Source organism: Nomascus leucogenys, chromosome 3 (genome assembly GCF_006542625.1).
Source record: "Nomascus leucogenys isolate Asia chromosome 3, Asia_NLE_v1, whole genome shotgun sequence".
NCBI classification, from domain to species: domain Eukaryota; kingdom Metazoa; phylum Chordata; class Mammalia; order Primates; family Hylobatidae; genus Nomascus; species Nomascus leucogenys.
The window spans coordinates 105,654,730-105,671,982 of record NC_044383.1 but is presented as its reverse complement, the minus strand read 5'-3'; the positions used below and the strand labels follow the sequence as shown (position 1 = coordinate 105,671,982).

General features: G+C 38.1%; 1 protein-coding gene across 1 annotated transcript in view; it reads left to right on the top strand.

Annotated features, from left to right (window-relative positions):
- MAN1A1 (mannosidase alpha class 1A member 1) overlaps positions 1 to 17,253 on the top strand; it is a 182,686-nt gene that overhangs the window by 26,384 nt on the left and 139,049 nt on the right. Inside the window, exon 3 of the mRNA XM_030809626.1 lies at positions 16,768 to 16,864. Within this exon, the coding sequence (XP_030665486.1) occupies positions 16,768 to 16,864 (97 nt within the window). The remainder of the gene's footprint in view (positions 1 to 16,767; positions 16,865 to 17,253) is intronic.

Sequence of the window (17,253 nt, the reverse complement as noted above, 5' to 3'; positions counted from 1 at the left end):
ACTTTTTTCTCCACCACTTCTCCTGTCAATTTTAGCTATTTGATTTGTCCATACAAGATTCTGTGGGACTGTCTGAGACTCTGTTCGTTCTCGTGGTTACAGAATTTGTCCTTTTGATGATAGGTCACTTCATCATCAACACTTGCATGACCACAGGGTGCACAAGCTGATGAGACTGACATCCTGGATCATGTAGGAAAGAACCTGGGCACATTCCCATACCTTCCACTCTGTTAACCTACATGGAGAAACTGAGAATCACAAGACACAAACAAAAATAACCTGCAGTTGTTCATCATTAAGATTAAGCAGAACACTGATATGCTGGGCATCAACTAAGTGCTAAAAATACTTGATAATTGATTACATGATACATTTGCTAAGTATTGGTAAAAAAATATATATAAGATTATGATCATATTAGAAATACATTTGTCTCGTGGTATTTAACAAATTTGTGGCTTACATCAATATGGCAAAAGGAAGGTGTTAATTGCAGCGAGGATGATAACCACTCCATCATTTTTGGATCATTGTATTACAACTTTGAATCTACAGGCATAAAGGGAAACACCCTGACTCCTTATTTAAAAGGAAGAAACAAAACCTTTTTGATTCAGATCATATCTGCTATATTTTTAAATTAGGGCTAGAACCTGGGAAAAGCAGCTTACAGCAGAACCACATTTTATAATGCAATCTTTTGTTCAATTTGACTAGTTTGTTTTTCTGACACTCTCTAAAGTGGTATAACAGTGATAAGTACTTCTTCACAGACTTTGTGATGAAGAGAGATCAGCCTTAAATATAATTGACACCTTTCAAGGGTTTGGGCAAAGTCCAGCCAGTGTGCTGTGATGTCAGGGTGTCAGAACAGAGAACCTCTTCTGTCAGCCACCACCTTGCTGTGGGCTCAGTTACGTGCTGAGCACCACATCAAAGACCCAGCTATGTAGCAGTTGAAAACTAGTTAAAGCCTTCCTTCTACTTTGAAATGATTGTTACCCAAACCTTGGTTTGCTACTTCCTAATTCAGAGCCTTATACTGAAGACATTTTTGGAAAAAACTCAACAGCTTTATCAGTGAAATATGGGGAAATACTTAAGTGTCTTCATCAATAATTAGTTGATCTGGGGAAGAGAGACTTGGATTAAACACTGGGGAAGAGAGACTTGGATTATAGTGAATCAGTGTGTATGTATGTTATAGAATTTCTATAAACAGGACTGGCTGAGTATTAGCAAATACCACACACAGGACCATGTTTCTTGCCACGTTTTGGTGTACATAGTGGCATTTTATTGTGGTACTCTGGACCAGTGACTAGAGGGTCCCAAAGACTAGAGCTCATACTAGGAAGACAATTTACAAAAGATGGTTACCATTAGTTCTGCAAATAGAACGGAGATCTGAGACTGGATTCCAAAGAATACTGGCAAGGCATATCATAGTAGTAATTGGTCTAAGCTGAGCAGGGCCCAGTACTGAGAGGGTCAAGCCTGGGAGAAGAAAAAAAGCAGAAATGGAACCAGAATGACAACACTTAGTAATGTGGATAAGATCATCACAGACATACAGCTGTACACCAGTGAGCTCCTTGTGGACAGGAATTGAATGCAGTATAGGCCATGTAGCTGTAGGTGCTCAAGATGATTGTGGAAGGAATGAATGGTTCTGCCTAGCACAAAGGAACATGGGAATGGCATTTGGTCTGGAGAGTCCAGTACTAGGACAGGTTCCACCCTGTTGCCCAACTGAATCTCTTGGGGAATTTGCTCTCTGCCTGGCTCAGAAAGCTGTGATCTGCTTCCTTCTCTATGAGTTCTACAGGAGTGGGCCACTGTTATGGAGAGCTGCGGCCCCTGGAACATTTTTACCATTGCTCAAAGTAAACATTTGCAGGGCCGGGGCGGTGGCTCATGCTGAGGTGGGTGGATCCCTTGAGGTTAGGAGTTCAAGACCAGCCTGGCCAACATGGCAAAATCCCGTCTCTACTAAAAATACTAAAAATTAGCGAGGCATGGTGGTATGTGCCTGTAGTTCCCACCTACTTGGGAGGCTGAGGCAGGAGAATCACTTGAGCCCAGGAGGTTGAGGCTGTGGTAAACCGAGATCGTGCCACTGTACTCCAGCCTGGGAGACAGAGCAAGACCCTGTCTCAAAAAAAAAAAAAAAAAAAAAAAAATTGCAGGCCATGTAGTCAATCCACTAGATTTCAGGACCTTGGTTCTTTGTCAGTAAAATTCAGAGGTGAGTAGTTAGTTGTTGGAAAGGTGCCCTTCTGAGACAGGACCAAGGAAGCAGGCGAGAGGGATAGATCCTTCATCAATCCTGACATAGCATCCTGTAGAAGGTAAAATATCCTTGTTTGGAGGAGCATTTTAAACAAGGATATTTTAAATCAAGTTAGAGAGTCCTAAGCCAAGGACAGCATTTTCTATTCAGTACTGGGAAGGTATTTTCTGTCAACGGTAGAAGGTCATACTTCTCTGTTTGGAACAACAGTCTTGTTTCCAGAAATGAAGGATATGGAATTCTGATATTGTTCAAACATTGAAAAGAAAACAGTGTGAGAGAGTCAGTTTATATGGAAATCGATAGTAGAAGATCACAAGTATACTGACCTATTTTAAATAAGATTTCATGTAGTTACAGTAAAACTTTGGGGAGAAAGTTGTATTCTTTCACGTATACATATTTGAGAGTCAGAAATTTTACATTTGAGAAAGAGAAATTGTAATTCAGCTATGATACCCTGTAAAATAAGGTAAAAATTAAACATTTCAAATAGTATTATCAGTTTTACTGACTAGAAGCATAGTATTTAATACAAATACTATTATAAAATGTTTTTTAACAAGAGCCCCTTTTCACAAAGCTAAAGCTGTTTAATGTTATTAACAGAGTGGTATGTAATTATTGGGATAATTCAGTTTTTACTAGCACTATGGATAAATTGTATTTTTGAAGATGCCTTAATATTTGAGGTTTATACCAAGAAATATAGCCTTCTTTGATAACAATATTTACTTGAATAATTTATTTGATTTTGGTCAAATATTTTACTTTTTTCAAAGAAAGTGGAGAAAAACTCCTCAGATTATTCCATGGTGTTGCTATTTTCTGAGCGAATCCTGGAACCCTGACCACATACCTATTTTTTTTTGTTTTTAACCATTTGTGCCTTCCCCCAAGCCCACATTAGTCTTTAAAACTTAGAGGACTTGGCTACTTTAATTTTTTTGGTAAATCATACTATTTATTATTACACAGTTGTCACTGTCAAACCTTTAGAGTAGTTTCACCTACCAAATAATATGAAAAATACTGCAGAGAAAAACTTCTGTTTTCTCAAATTGGAGCAATAGTACATAGCCCAGTTTTGAGCTGATCACTCTAGTTTTAAAAAAACAACCGAAGTGTAACTACTTAAATGCTAAATGCTTAGTGATTGGTGGTAGTTCAAACTTTAGTTTGAACTTTAAACACAACTGGCTGACCCCTCCTTAAGAGAAGATACTGGCTGGGTGTGGTGGCTCATGCCTGTAATCCCAGCACTTTGGGAGGCCGAGGCAGGCAGATCACGAGGTAAAGAGTCTGAGACCAGCCTGGCCGACATAGTGAAACCTCGTCTCTACTAAAAATACAAAAAATTGGCCAGGCGTGGTGGTGAGCACCTGTAGTCCCAGCCACTTGGGAGGCTGAAGCAGGAGAATCGCTTGAACCCAGGAGGCAGAGGTTGCACTGAGCCAAGATTGCGCCACTGCACTCCACCCTGGGGGACACAGCGAGACTCCGTCTCTTAAAAAAAAAAAAAAGAAGGAGATAACACTGCAGTTCTCCTGACTTTTAATTCATTCATGACAGCAGAATAACCACTGCGACAGCATATCTGCATGTGCCACACCTTTGTTCAAGGCAGAACGAAGAGGGAAAGCAAAGATATCCATTGACCTTGACAAATGTCCCATTGGCTGGAACTTTGACCAATAGCCACTTCTAGCTGTGAAGAGGCTGAGAAAGAACATTAGGCTTTTACAGTTTTCAGTTTCAGCAAGAAGCAAAGGAAAAAGAGGTTTGGTTGTGGGGTAAATATATCTATATTATCTGCAGTAGGTCTAATAGATATTCATATTTTTATTATTGTTTTGCAGCTTTGTGTAGTCTTTTGGAATAATAAAACAATTTCACCTCTGCTGACAAACTTGACATTTCTTTTACTTCTTAAATTTATGGAGGTCTTTGCCCGATTTTTAAGCCATAAAATAGCTGAAGAAAATTGGAAGTCATTGCATTCATAGCTCATATTAAGTAATGCAGTCTATTTTAACAGGTTGCCGAATCTGGCATATATTTTTGATGGCCGCTTGCCATCCATCAACAATAGAATGAATAATGATGATGATGATGATGATTATTATTATTATTATTATCATTTTGAAGAAAAAAAATCAGGCTCTATCAGATTTAAAACCCTACCAGAAGGGTTAGAGTAATGCATTTGCAGGCCCAGGAAGTATTTGCCATCACTTACAAAATACCTCAGATGATCTTCAGTCCATAGAAAATACGATTTTAGGGTGGTAATGATACAGGCATATTAGATGTTAGTGCTTGCCTTAAAGATGGTACTGTATCACATATAGTCTAAAATAATTATTTGCCATTTTTAGTGATAATCTTAGTAATGCAGAAGTCTAGATTAAACCATAGAAGAGAGCTTTGAAAAATAATCCATATCTCAGTACCTTTTTTCTGGATGTGTTTAATAAGAAATCTGATATTGCCATTTAGGGGCAATGTTTAGAGTATTATTGACATTCAAGCTAGTATATTGAGCAATATGTCTCTTTTCAGTAACACAAAATGAAATTATTAGGGTGTTCTTTCGGTAATGAAATACAATCCGCAATGAAACGAAGACTCATGGTGATGAAAGAACCCATATAGGATGCCCAAGTAGAGGTGAACAGATACCTTTCAAAGGAAGGAACTTTTAGCTATTAAAATGTATGTAAAGCAAAGTTCTGTTTTAGTATATGTCAGGTAACTTTTTCCCTACAGGGTACCAGAAGTGAGAGATACTCATATTTTCACTTTTTTAATATAGCAGTATGTTTAATGCTTTCCCTGCATCTGCAAGGTTTTCAAAAAAAGAAAGATTGGAAGTTGGTTTTGCATGTCATGTTTCTGAAAGCCTCACTCTTAAACATAATGTAAATTTTTCCAGAATAATGAGATAGGTAACAGAAACATACAAAGATGTATATCAGCAGCATATGAGTAACACTTTATTTGGAAGCCAAGTTTCCCCCAGATGGCATGGGTCACACATTTGGCTCAGGACAGTGTACAAGGTAATATACATTAGGCTTCAGACTCAATCTGAGTTCATAGCCAACCTCCACCACCAAGATCTGACGTTGGGAAAATTAACCTCTTGATTTCTTCATCTGTGCAATGGGACGGTCTCTGGGGAGACTACCTTCCTTGCAGAGTTGTTGTAAGGGATGAGCGGAGAAATACTTTACATACTTCCTGATGTGTAAGTGTTCAATAAATGCTATTTCTGTGACAAGGATGATGATAAGAAAATAGGTTTTTGGGACCCACCAATTATGGATTTTAAGTCTTGTAGAATCACTAGTTGCTACTTCAAGATTATCCTTAGGAACCAGCATTTCTGGTAGTATTACATTTCATAAGTAAAGTCCTTTTATACATTTTTATTATTGTTATGCCCAGATAATAATTTGTAAAACTGTTATCAGCAGTATGAAAGGATTACTTTCAGAATCTTACAAGATCATGGATTCTAGATGACAACAGATATTCCACTTAATAATGGACAATTTTAAGGACAGTTACTTCAGAAGGTTTTTTTTTTTTTTTAGGAAAAACAAATTTTCCTATAATATGTGACATTTTATGGCCAATGTATTTTTTATGAATTCTACCTTCAAGTAATAATAACTTACAGAATTACAATTCATAATCCTTTAATTAAGAAAATAGTGATTTTTGGCCTTAATTTGAAAAGGAAATGCTTATACTGTGCAGCTCTCTTCTTTAACAGCTTTATTCATAATTGCCAAAACTTGGAAGCAACCAAGATGTTCCTCAATAGGTAAATGGATAATTAAACTGCAGTATATCCAGACAATGGAATATTATTCAGCACTAAAAAGAAATATTATTCAACACTAAAAAGAAATGAGCCATCAAGCAATAAAAGGGCATGGAGGTACCTTAAATGCATGTTGCTACGTGAAAGAAGTAACATGGCTACAATATAAAAGGCTACATATTTTATGATTCCAATTATATGATATTTTGAATGAAACAAAACTGCAGACAGTAAATTACTGGGGATTGGAGAGAGTTAGGGATGAATAGGCACAACATAGAGGATTTTCATGGCAGTGAAAATACTCTGTATGATACTATGGCAGTAAATACATGCCATTATACATTGTCAAAACCATTGAAATATACAACACTAAGAGTGAGCCTTAATGTAAATCATGGACTTTGGGTAATAATGATGTGTCAGCGTAGGTCCATCAGTTGTAATAAGCGTACGATTCTGGTGCATAATGTTGATAGTGAGGAGGTTGTGCCTTTGGGGTACAGAGGATATATAGGAACTTTGTACTTTCCACTCAGTTTTGCTGTGCATCTAAAACTTCTGTTTAAAAAATGTCTGTTTTAGAAAACATACACACGCAAAAGAAAGGAAAAAAGGGAAATACTTGTGCCCTGCAATTCTCCTCTTGATAACTGAAGAATGGGGCTTGACTCTAGGGATAGCTTGTTTCAAAAAAAAAAAAAAAAAGAATAAAAGAATATAATTTAAAAAGGTAACTATATCTGACTTTGCTCATTTTAATGAAATTCAAGCTAATTCATTTTAATCGATCACTAAATAATTAGTAACTTTATTAACTACTAGTAATACTAGTGATAACCTCATAGTATTTGTAAAGTTTAAAAAAATCTAAAAGAAAAAGTTTAGTCTTTATAAGGTTGACAAATCTATAAACAAATCTTCTAAAGATAGCACATTTCAATTTTAAAAATCATTTTGTCACTACTGCAAAAATTAAAATGTAGTGAAAATTTGAAGTTGTAGAATGATATATGTATGAGTTAGAATGTTTGGGCTTACCTTTTTATTACAAGTATTAAAAAAAACCTTTTGAGATTAGACATTACATGAAAATAGTATTTGTTTTCTATGGAATACTTTTTTAGCTCTCCTTAGGATATTAAGGGAGCATCTGTGATATCCCAGCGAAGAATACCTTTTTTGACTGGGCATGGTGGCTCACTCCTGTAATCCCAGAACTTTGGGAGGCCAAGACGGGCAGATCACCTGAGCTCAGGAGTTTGAGACCAGCCTGGCTAACATGGCGAAACCCCGTCTCTACTAAAAAATACAAAAACTAGCCAGGCACCTGTAATTCCAGCTACTCAGGAGGCTGAGGCAGGAGAATTGCTTGAACCCGGGAGGCGGAGATTGCAGTGAGCCAAGATTGCGCCACTGCATTCCAGCCTGGGCAACGAGCAAAACTCCATCTCAAAAAAAAAAAAAAAAAAAAAAAAAAAAAAAACACCTCAAAAAATGAATACCTTTTTCTCTTGATCACTAAAGTTCTGTAGTTGCTGATGCTTCCCATGTTGGGAAAGCCCTGTAAGATCTTGGCCTGGGGACCAAGTGAGGAAGATCACCTGTCACCACAGGCCTGCAAGGGGTCACTTGCTGGCGTCACATTGACCTCAGAGGTCTTAGCAAGGCTAATCTAATGAATTCAAAGTTTCCGTGTTAATTAAAAATCTGCCGAATAAACAGGCCGAAAACGCTGAGGTTAAACTTTTAAACACAAAGTGACAACTTCTGAACTCAGTGACAGCTTCTGCCTGGAGACTTTAGTCATTAACCACAAGACAGATATTTTTGATGAGGAAAATAACTACAAATGGTAGACCCTAAGCTGATGCCAAACTATTCTATGTAAGGAAAGTGTTCTCAGCAATAGTGCTTCCTCCCAAAAAGGAATGGACTGGATATTCACCTATGAATAAGCCCTTTTCTGACCTCTAACTTTTGAGTTGCTAAATTATTATCCCTTAGAATGTTTTAGAGAAATGGACTTATATTTTGGTCAATTATTTCTTTATTCTTTTTCTTTTCCCCTGTACCCTCTGCCATTTGGTAACAGCACAAGAGTTTTTATAAAATAATGTCAAAATTTGGCCATAAAAAAGAACCATTAAATGCATATGATCCCTGTTTTTTGAGCTAGAACTAGAAACACTGGCTTTTCCTTAGGAGAACGAGATACTTCTTAGAAGCAGAACAATCTGTCCTTTACAAGTAGTGATTACTAGAATTCTGATTTTTAAAACTGGCTTTATCAGGCATTCTGACTCTTTTTCTAAAGAAATTGCTGTTGCTAACCACGCTTTCATTTCACTGGGGAATTAATGCTCAGTGGCACATTAGAATTCATGCAATAGCATTAAATAATTACTGTTTCTTTATATATCTCCTGCCAACTTAGAAGTACATTAAAATTGGCTGTAGGAGAATTCAGGACACCTCAGTCTGAAGAAAATCCCCATCCATATATATATTCTCCACTCAGTAGATAAGAGGCAACCTCGAGTACCTGGCAACAAACGAATTGCACACATAGCAACAAGAAAGAAGTCGAGTAATATAGAAAGAGGAAAGAGAAGCCGGTCCACATTAGCTCCCGTGGTGGTAGTAAACTTCAGAAAATATCAGAGCTGTAGACAGCAGCTTGGCATGAGGAGAGGAATTCATGGTTCTCCATAAATCTAGTAGACAGGCCAGGTCAGATAGGGCAACACCATCTTGTCTGCCCAGGTAGCATACAGGGCAGGAGGAGAAAAGTTAGGTACAGAGCTGGAGCTGAGAGCCGAAGTGGAGGAGGAGGAAGGCTGTGAGAATTGAAGGATGTAGGGCAGGCAAGGAAAGGTGGTGCTGTGAGTGTCTTCAGTTGAGCCAGCTCCCAAGCCTGATTCGGCGTGTGTCATTTTGGTGCCAGGCCTGGCCACAGCTTCTCAGACCCCAGATAGAGCTGCCTTCTGTGCATGGAGGAGCAGGAGGGCTCAGAGGCCTCAGATGACTGTCTGAGGTTTGCAAGCAGCAAAAAAGTGAGGGCTCTGTTCAGTGTATAGTGGAGAAAATCAGAGTGAGAGAGTTTCCAGCCTTGCTCTTCTCTATGCTACCTTGCGCCTCAGCTTCATATGTAAAACAGGGATAATAATACCCCAGAGAGGGTGTTGTAAGGATTGGATGTGTTAAATTATATCAAATTCCCCTCATAGTGCAGTGTGGTAGCTGTTTGACAAAGTTAATTCACTTCCTCCTTTACAGCCTCGGCCTCCATAACCCATGATGATAACCCATGATATTTGTAGAACAAAATAATACTTTCTAAAATGTGCAACTACTACTCATCCAGTGAAAGAATTGTTGAGAAGCTTACACATAATGCTTTATACACCTCAGATCTCAAAGACGTTTGCTAATTTGTGGCAAAGAGATAGCACATATGTTGCTACCAGAGCAGTCCAGGAAGCTGGCCCTGAAGGGCAGCCTGTGCTAGAAGTGGAATAGAAGCTCCTCGCAGAGCTATGGGAACCAGGGCTGGTGGGAAGCCACATGCCCACAGACCTAAAAACAGAGTGGTTAGTTCTAGACGCGTGCCTATAAAGTAGAGGTTGCAGTGCAAACTGCTGGGCTGTGGGCTAACTGTGGCTCACAGATTTTTTTTTTTTTAACCCTTAGCGTAGTATTTTTTTTTTTTTTTAATAGCTTTAGTCAGGGGCTTGACTCTTCGTTTTGTCACATTTCCCATTCACTCCTAGTTGCCCTAGACCTGGTGCTTCTGTTCCTGTCTGGCCCTTCAAATGTTCTGAGCCCTTTTTTGAGCCTACCACAGAACAGGGGCACAAACCAGAGAGCAGACAGTGGACTCAGAACCAGGGACTGAATGTGTCCTATCCCTTTGTCCTAGGGTTGCCAGATGAAATATAGCACTTTCAGTTAAATTTGAATTTCAGATAAGCAACTTCTTTTTTTTTTAGTGTACATAGGTTCTGTGTAATATTTCCATTTCCTAAATCTGTCAATACTGCTTTATTCCCATTTATAATTCTCATCCTCGCAACCGTAGCTACTAAGTAGTAATTGTCATTGTAACATTGGGGTAAAGAATCTTGAAAATAGAGCACCTTGGCAGCCTTTGGGAAAGAGAGAAGGGGATACATTTATTTCAGCATTTGAAAGAGCAAAGCATGTGAATGAGTGTTTGAATTTGATATGGGGTAAAATTGGAAACTATCACGGCTAGAGGGCTTTTTTTCACGTACTGGGTGATGACAGCTAGAAGGTGACTGGAGGTGGCCCTCACTCACTAAGAAATGATGTGAAGACAAAGATCATTCCTAAGACTATCTTGGGTGGCATCTTGATACCTGTTACATGAAAGAGTGCTAAATACTTTCAGATGTAATTGTGGTAAACTCCAGGCAGGCAGTCTTTGTGAAGGCGGAGTCACATCAGGCTCTGCAGTATCACCTGTTGGTGACATTGGCCTCTTTCCTTTCCCAGAATTGCTCTGCCCACTCTTGAGTTCAGCTAAAGGTCAAAGCATCAAAGGAAGGAGAACTTCCTTCCTAAGTTCTCCGTTATCTCTGTTTAACCTCCTGAAGCCTAGGAGGACTCTGAGGAGATGGTGTGAGTGGATAAAGGTCAGCCAGGCTCATTGAGTGTCTTCTAGTCAGGTGCCCTGTCACACCTGATCTCCTCACTGTGCTGTAAGGGAGATAATACTTATTTTTTTAATAAACTGTATTTTCTGAGCAGTTTTAGGCTCATAGCAAACTTGAGCAGAAAGTATAGAGAGTTCCCATATACACCCTGTCCCCACACAGGCACAACCTCCCAATCTCAGCACCTCAACCCACAGTGGTGCATTTGTTAAAATGGGTTATTCTTTTTGAAAGATGAGCGAACTAAGGGGTAGAAGGGCAGACCCTGAGGCAGCTGGCCTCAGACTTACCCACTGTGACCTGCTCTGCCATGTGGCTGTGATAGACCGGCCTTAGTATCAGGTCTCTTGCTGCCCAGTTGTCCTTCTGGCCCTCCAGATCTTCATTCCCATAAGGAAATGTAGGTGGTGGGGATAGCATTAGATAAGCAGAGGAAGGGGTGGTTAGATTGCCGTCTTTTGTTCATCCATGGAGAAATTCTCTTCCAATGGATAAGTGAAGGTTTGGAGAAATTGTGAATTAATTTCCCCCAAGTTGCTTTTTATCTATGTCCCTCCCTTCTGTTTTCCAATTCCACCAAAGATTGAAAGAAATAAGGTTCATTTAGTGACCCTAAAAATATTTTATCTGAAAGTTCTAGAAGTTACTTTTATGTGACAGCCAAGTAATTTTAAGCAAAGTTTGATGGAAATTGCTGTCAGGCTTTTAAAATCACTGTTTTTCAAAGCATCAACCCTAAGTGTAGTTTTAAGAGAAATGGCACATCACTTTCAGGTTTAACAATCAGTTAGATTGCTCTTCCACCTCAGACCTTGCCTGAACCAGACACAGCCCCTTGTGTCCCCAAGAACAGCAGGGACATGAGTATCACTGGACCACAGAGCTTCTTCCCTTTCATGACAAACAGCGGACTGTTACATAAGTGAGCCAAAGACAGCCTCTGTCTGTCGGTCTCTAGGTTATTTCCTCACTGCAGGCTGAGACCCGTTAATTCAAGAGCCCGCCAACAACAAACTAATTTTTAATACATCTAATTATTTTAAAAATAGCCCGAGCAAGCAGATTTTTAGCTATTTAGAGCCTGCCTTACACATTCTGTGAAACCTTACCTAGCATCTGTTGGCCATTGATAAGATAGAGCTTTGTGGTTTTAAGACACCAAGCTGCTACTGCCCTTCAAAGTCCTCTGATAATAGAGATACTCCACCATGCTGCGAAGTGACATCACTTAGTCCTAAGCCCTCATTCTGATGCACCTCTCCCTTGGGAGTTCCTTTGCCCTCCTCCCCTGCTGCATGGCAACCTCCTCACCCTAAGCCTCTGGATGCCCTCCCATGCAACCCTGTACAAAGCACCACTCATTAAAGCTTGTTGTGTGTTAACTGCCTCTGTGGTCCTGTCTTTTTCCCAGATCAACCTCAAATCCCTTGAACAAACCCCCCACACACACAGCAGTACCTTGGCACAACTAAGATTTTATGAAAGCCAGTGTATGAACCTCCAGAGCTAAAGGTTGCCCCACATTGCCTTAAACCTGGAGAGGACCTTTCTACTCTTCCTTTCTTCCTTCATCTTTTGGATACCAAATAGTTGTGTATATTTTTAAATGTATATATTGATAAAGAGCTTGTGTACAATATAAGTTTGCCTGGTTTCACATGTATTTGTCCCTCCTATTTATGTGTTATACTAGGAAAAATTATGAAGCTCTTTTAGATTGCAAAAATCACAGACATTCTTAGGTTTTTAATAAAAGTAATTATAATGCCTAAAATGCATTGAGCACTTACTGTGTGTCGGGCAACATGTTAAACTCTTTACATGCATTGTTTTATTTAATCATCACCACAACCAGTGAGGTGTTTTTATTCACATTTTATGTGTGCAGAAAGTGGGCTCAGAGAGATTAATTGCCTCGCTTAGAGTCACACTGACGATGGCAGAGCTCAGATATGAACCCATATCTGTTTCACATATGCGTTCGCCCATGACCCGCTTTTACGCATTACTCCTCAGTAAATGAGAAGCTTTTCTACAAGTACACATGGGGAAGTAAGCAAACAGTCTCAGCAGGCAAAGAGGAAAAGGGAAGATGATTCATCAACATTCAGGACTCCACAGCATTGTTGATAGTTCTATAGCTGCTGTACAGGCCTAACACAGTTCCACTGGGGAACCATCCAAGTGGCAAAATCATCTCTGCCTCAGCCTCCTCTTAACTTTTTTCTCCTTGCCTTTCTCGTCTTCTTTCTCATGGCTTCTACTGCTTCATGGCCCTTTTTCTTGTGTATTTGTACTTCTCTGTTTCTGTATCACTCTCTGGCCTCTAGGTTCTCTCTGAATGTCTCCCAGTTACACTTCCCTAGGTAGAGTGGATGGTTGGGTTGACTTGTCCCATCCATTAGTGAGAACTACACACCAGGGCGCCACCTTGGAGGCTCATGGCTGGCTCTCAGCTGCCTGCCTTTGAGTTGGGCACCAGGCCCTGGTTCATTCAGCTGGGCCAGCATCACATCCTACAAACTATGGAAATTTTATGTAAGATCCCATAGAAGGAGGCCATAAGTGGGACTTGAACTTGTAGGCTTCAATGAAATAGGGCAATGAAAGCCCAAAGTTTTCCTAAGATCTGTCTGGCAAAATCATGTAATTTTCAAAGACTTTTAATGTGTCTAATATAAAAATTTAAAGAGTATGTGTTTAAAACTTCAGCAAATAGAAGTATTTGCTAAGAGTAGTTCTAGCAATAAATATGCAAGATAAGAAGTCTATGCATACTAGGGAAATTCCAACGTATTTCTTTCTTCAGTGTGCTTGATTAGGTCAGGACATTAAACTTAATTTGTTAGAAACAACAATAGAGTTGTATACAACATTTAATTAGTTTTCTTAGTCTTCTATATTCATAAACATTTACTGAGTATGTAAACAGGCAGTATTTTATGTTTCCATACATTATCAATGAGATAATAAGTGAGACAGCATCCTGTATACTTCCCTTTTAGTCCTTTAGAATCTTTTCATAGTGTAGCAGATACTCAATAAATGACCTGGCCTAATTAACAGCCCTGATGCCAATTGAGAAGAAAGTACAAATCAAAGAATCTTTTCTTATAAGCATGGAGTCAAGGGGGAAGTAATACTATTTCTTTAATGCCTTATACCCAATTTAATATTTTCTGGGTTAAAATAATGGGTTGCAATTATGAAATTTTGGTCCTTTGTTTCTTTTCACACACTGTGTCAGCTCTACCTTTCACCAGGAGCAAGTATACGTATTCAGGAAGAAAACATCTTTGGCTTGCTTTAAGTTTATCTCTTTTTGTGAGGGTTTCACTACTGCATTTGAAATTCGGGCCCATTTTACTTCTACGTGGAATGCCAGGCTGTAGAACCCTAATTAAGTTAATGGAAGACTACAAAAGAAACCTAAGGAGCCTGTGAAGAGGGGGGATCAATTCTGTCCTTGTTAGTAGTTAACTTTTAGAAGTGACTTCCTTGTCCTGCCAGCTCATGAGAACATGAGAAATTAAATTACTTCATGCCCATCGCCACTCAGCTGGGTAATGTTTTAATACTACAAAATTAAAAGCTGGTAGCCTTTTGATGTTTTCAAATATTTGTGTAAGTCATAAATCTGAGTTAACAAGTTGATTTTATATTTGACTTTTAAATTGGAGCTTATAGTTATTCTATGCATGTGTACACACACACGCACACAGTGTCTTACAGTTAGCTTTAATGTGGTAAATCATTTCCAGAGGTGATCAGCTGGTGGAATTGGTTAACAATATGACGGTTCCTCTTTACAATTGCTAGATAAACCCCTCCCAGTGCTTCGTTCAGGGCATTTTGACCACATCATTTTCGTCTTTTCTAACTTTAACTCATAGAAATCCCATGGGATCAGGAACCCATTTTGAGAAATATGTCAGCAACTTTTGAAATGTAGGAAACTAACCAATTAGTGTCAGCTTTTCCCTTGAGGGAAGAAGATAGGAAAAGTTAATATATACTATAGAGGTTACTTTAGGAGATCCTTTACTAGTGGTACATTGTATAAATGATCATTTTTGACAAAGCTGAAACAAATCATCATAACTTTTTCTTCTGTTTTGATGTTCAGTATATTCCAAAAGCTTTTGAATTTATAAAATATCTTTGGAAATTTACAGGAGTGAAGAATTTACTAAATATAGTACATTTAATGGAAAAGCCAAATAAAACTCAAATATAATCTCTAGGTGTTCTGTAGATTTTTTATATACCTAGTCTTTCAGAGGCTCATTGGTTTCTATTTTTCTGTGATGTGAATTTAATTAGTTTTAATATAGATTTAAAATTTAATAAACATGTGATTACCTGCCATCTGTCAAGCAGTATACAAGGTGCAAAAACATAGACCACAAACATGTATTCCTTACATACATCCTGTAAGGAATTATCCCAAATTTTCAGATAAGAGTCACGACTCATCCTTAAGTATGTGACTCATCAGTGGCATTGTAGGGATTATAAATCAAGTCATGTGACCCTCAAATCTGTTTTACTTCTCAACAAAATTAATTTATAAGAAAAAAATCCTGAAAACACTACCATATACACATTCTTTTGATTGTTGGAAGATCAATAATCTGATTCAGTAAAGGAAGATTTTGTTGCTAACTCATTAAAGGAAGGTGGTGCAATGTGTTGGTTAATGCCATGGACTTTGGAGTCAGGCCAGCTTGGAGATGAACCCTGGCACCTTGTCTTTGGAAAAACGTGGTGACTTTGAGTAAAGTTGTTTTTTAACTTCCAAACCTCAGTTTCTTCATCTCCCTAACAATGGTAATAAAACATATTTCATAGGGTTGTAGCAAGAATTGGTTACAATACTAAAGTTACAGCATTTAGCAGAGTACTCAGCAGATACTACTGATTCTTGGTAACTATTAGTAGTAATAGTGGTGAGTTAGGAAGGTAATTTACAAATTGGTTAAAGATGCTGATTGTTATGTTCAGGAACATATGAAGACTTTGTTATTAGTAAAATATTGATCTCAATGAAGATTTTGAGTGGTAAACAGCCCGTAGATAATATTTATAACTTTGTGTGATGCTTTAAGATACTCTAAAATATGGAGCCAGATTGGAACCTTTTTCAATTATGTCTATATTTTGATTACTGAGTTCTAGACAGTTGAAGAGTCCAAACACTTTTTAAAAATATGTATACAAAAATAATTATATGTGTTCTTTGAGTCACTGAAAAAAGTTTATACAACTAATTTATGGCAGAGGAATTTGGCTTTTAAAACCATTATTGGTGTGTGGACTCTGAATTAGGAATATACTGGATCAATCTTCAGTTACATACATATACACATATATGTATCCAATTAAAGATTGATTACATTAAAATGTTTTCCCAAAATCTAGGCGTAATCACAGTTTTTTTTTTTCCTATAAATATTTTAAAATACTTCTCTATATTGTCTTGGTCAGGAAACATCAAAGTGGTTTAAAGGGATAACCTGAATATTTGTCTGTATGCTGTGAGGTCAACAAAGTAAGAAGAACTTTGTGCAGAAATATAAATTTTAAAGATAGTCTTTGCAGATTTAATCTGTTATGAAAATGAACTAGATAAATGTAGACATGATTCATGCTTTTAAGATAAGCTAAATTCCTGTTTTTGGGAACTGACTTTTGAAAATGGTATTTGTATTAAATAGGATTAAATGGACTCAAAAAACGAAAACTTTCCATTTGTAAACATAAAAGAGTAGTGTGTATGTGTACCAGCATGTTTATATGAGCGTGTGTGTTCTGGTTTATATAATCATAACCCTTTTACTTAGTCATCCTTTTAACTAATGAATTTTAATGTTTTAGCCTTTGCTCTTCAATATATTACCTATTTTGTAGCAAAAACATCTCCATTCAAACTATAATGCTGTTTTTATTTTTTTTCTCAGATGATGAAACATGCTTGGAATAATTATAAAGGTTATGCCTGGGGATTAAATGAACTTAAACCTATATCAAAAGGAGGCCATTCAAGCAGTTTGTTTGGTGAGTAGATGTGCTTTGGTTTCTTAGTGACAATAACTTCTCCCCAATTGCTTGAGCTTATGGATGGTGGAGAAGTCTGTGTAATATGGCCCTCCAGGCCATTTGGTTAGGAAACTTGCACACCTGATGGAATTGGATAAGGATTGTGCATAGTGTGTCCTTCAGATAGAGTAGTGGCTATGTGTTCCAATAACCTGAGTAACTTTAAAGAGTACTGATGCCTGGGGCATACTTCTAAAGATTCTCACTTAATGGTTATAGGGTGCAGTATCAGGATTTTTAGCCTCTGGGGTGATTCCTAGCATAGAAGCACTTGGTGGGCTGCACTAACTGCTTCCTGTTAGGTAAAAGTTGTGCCTTTATAGATAATCTGGGCAAGGCAGCTAGCC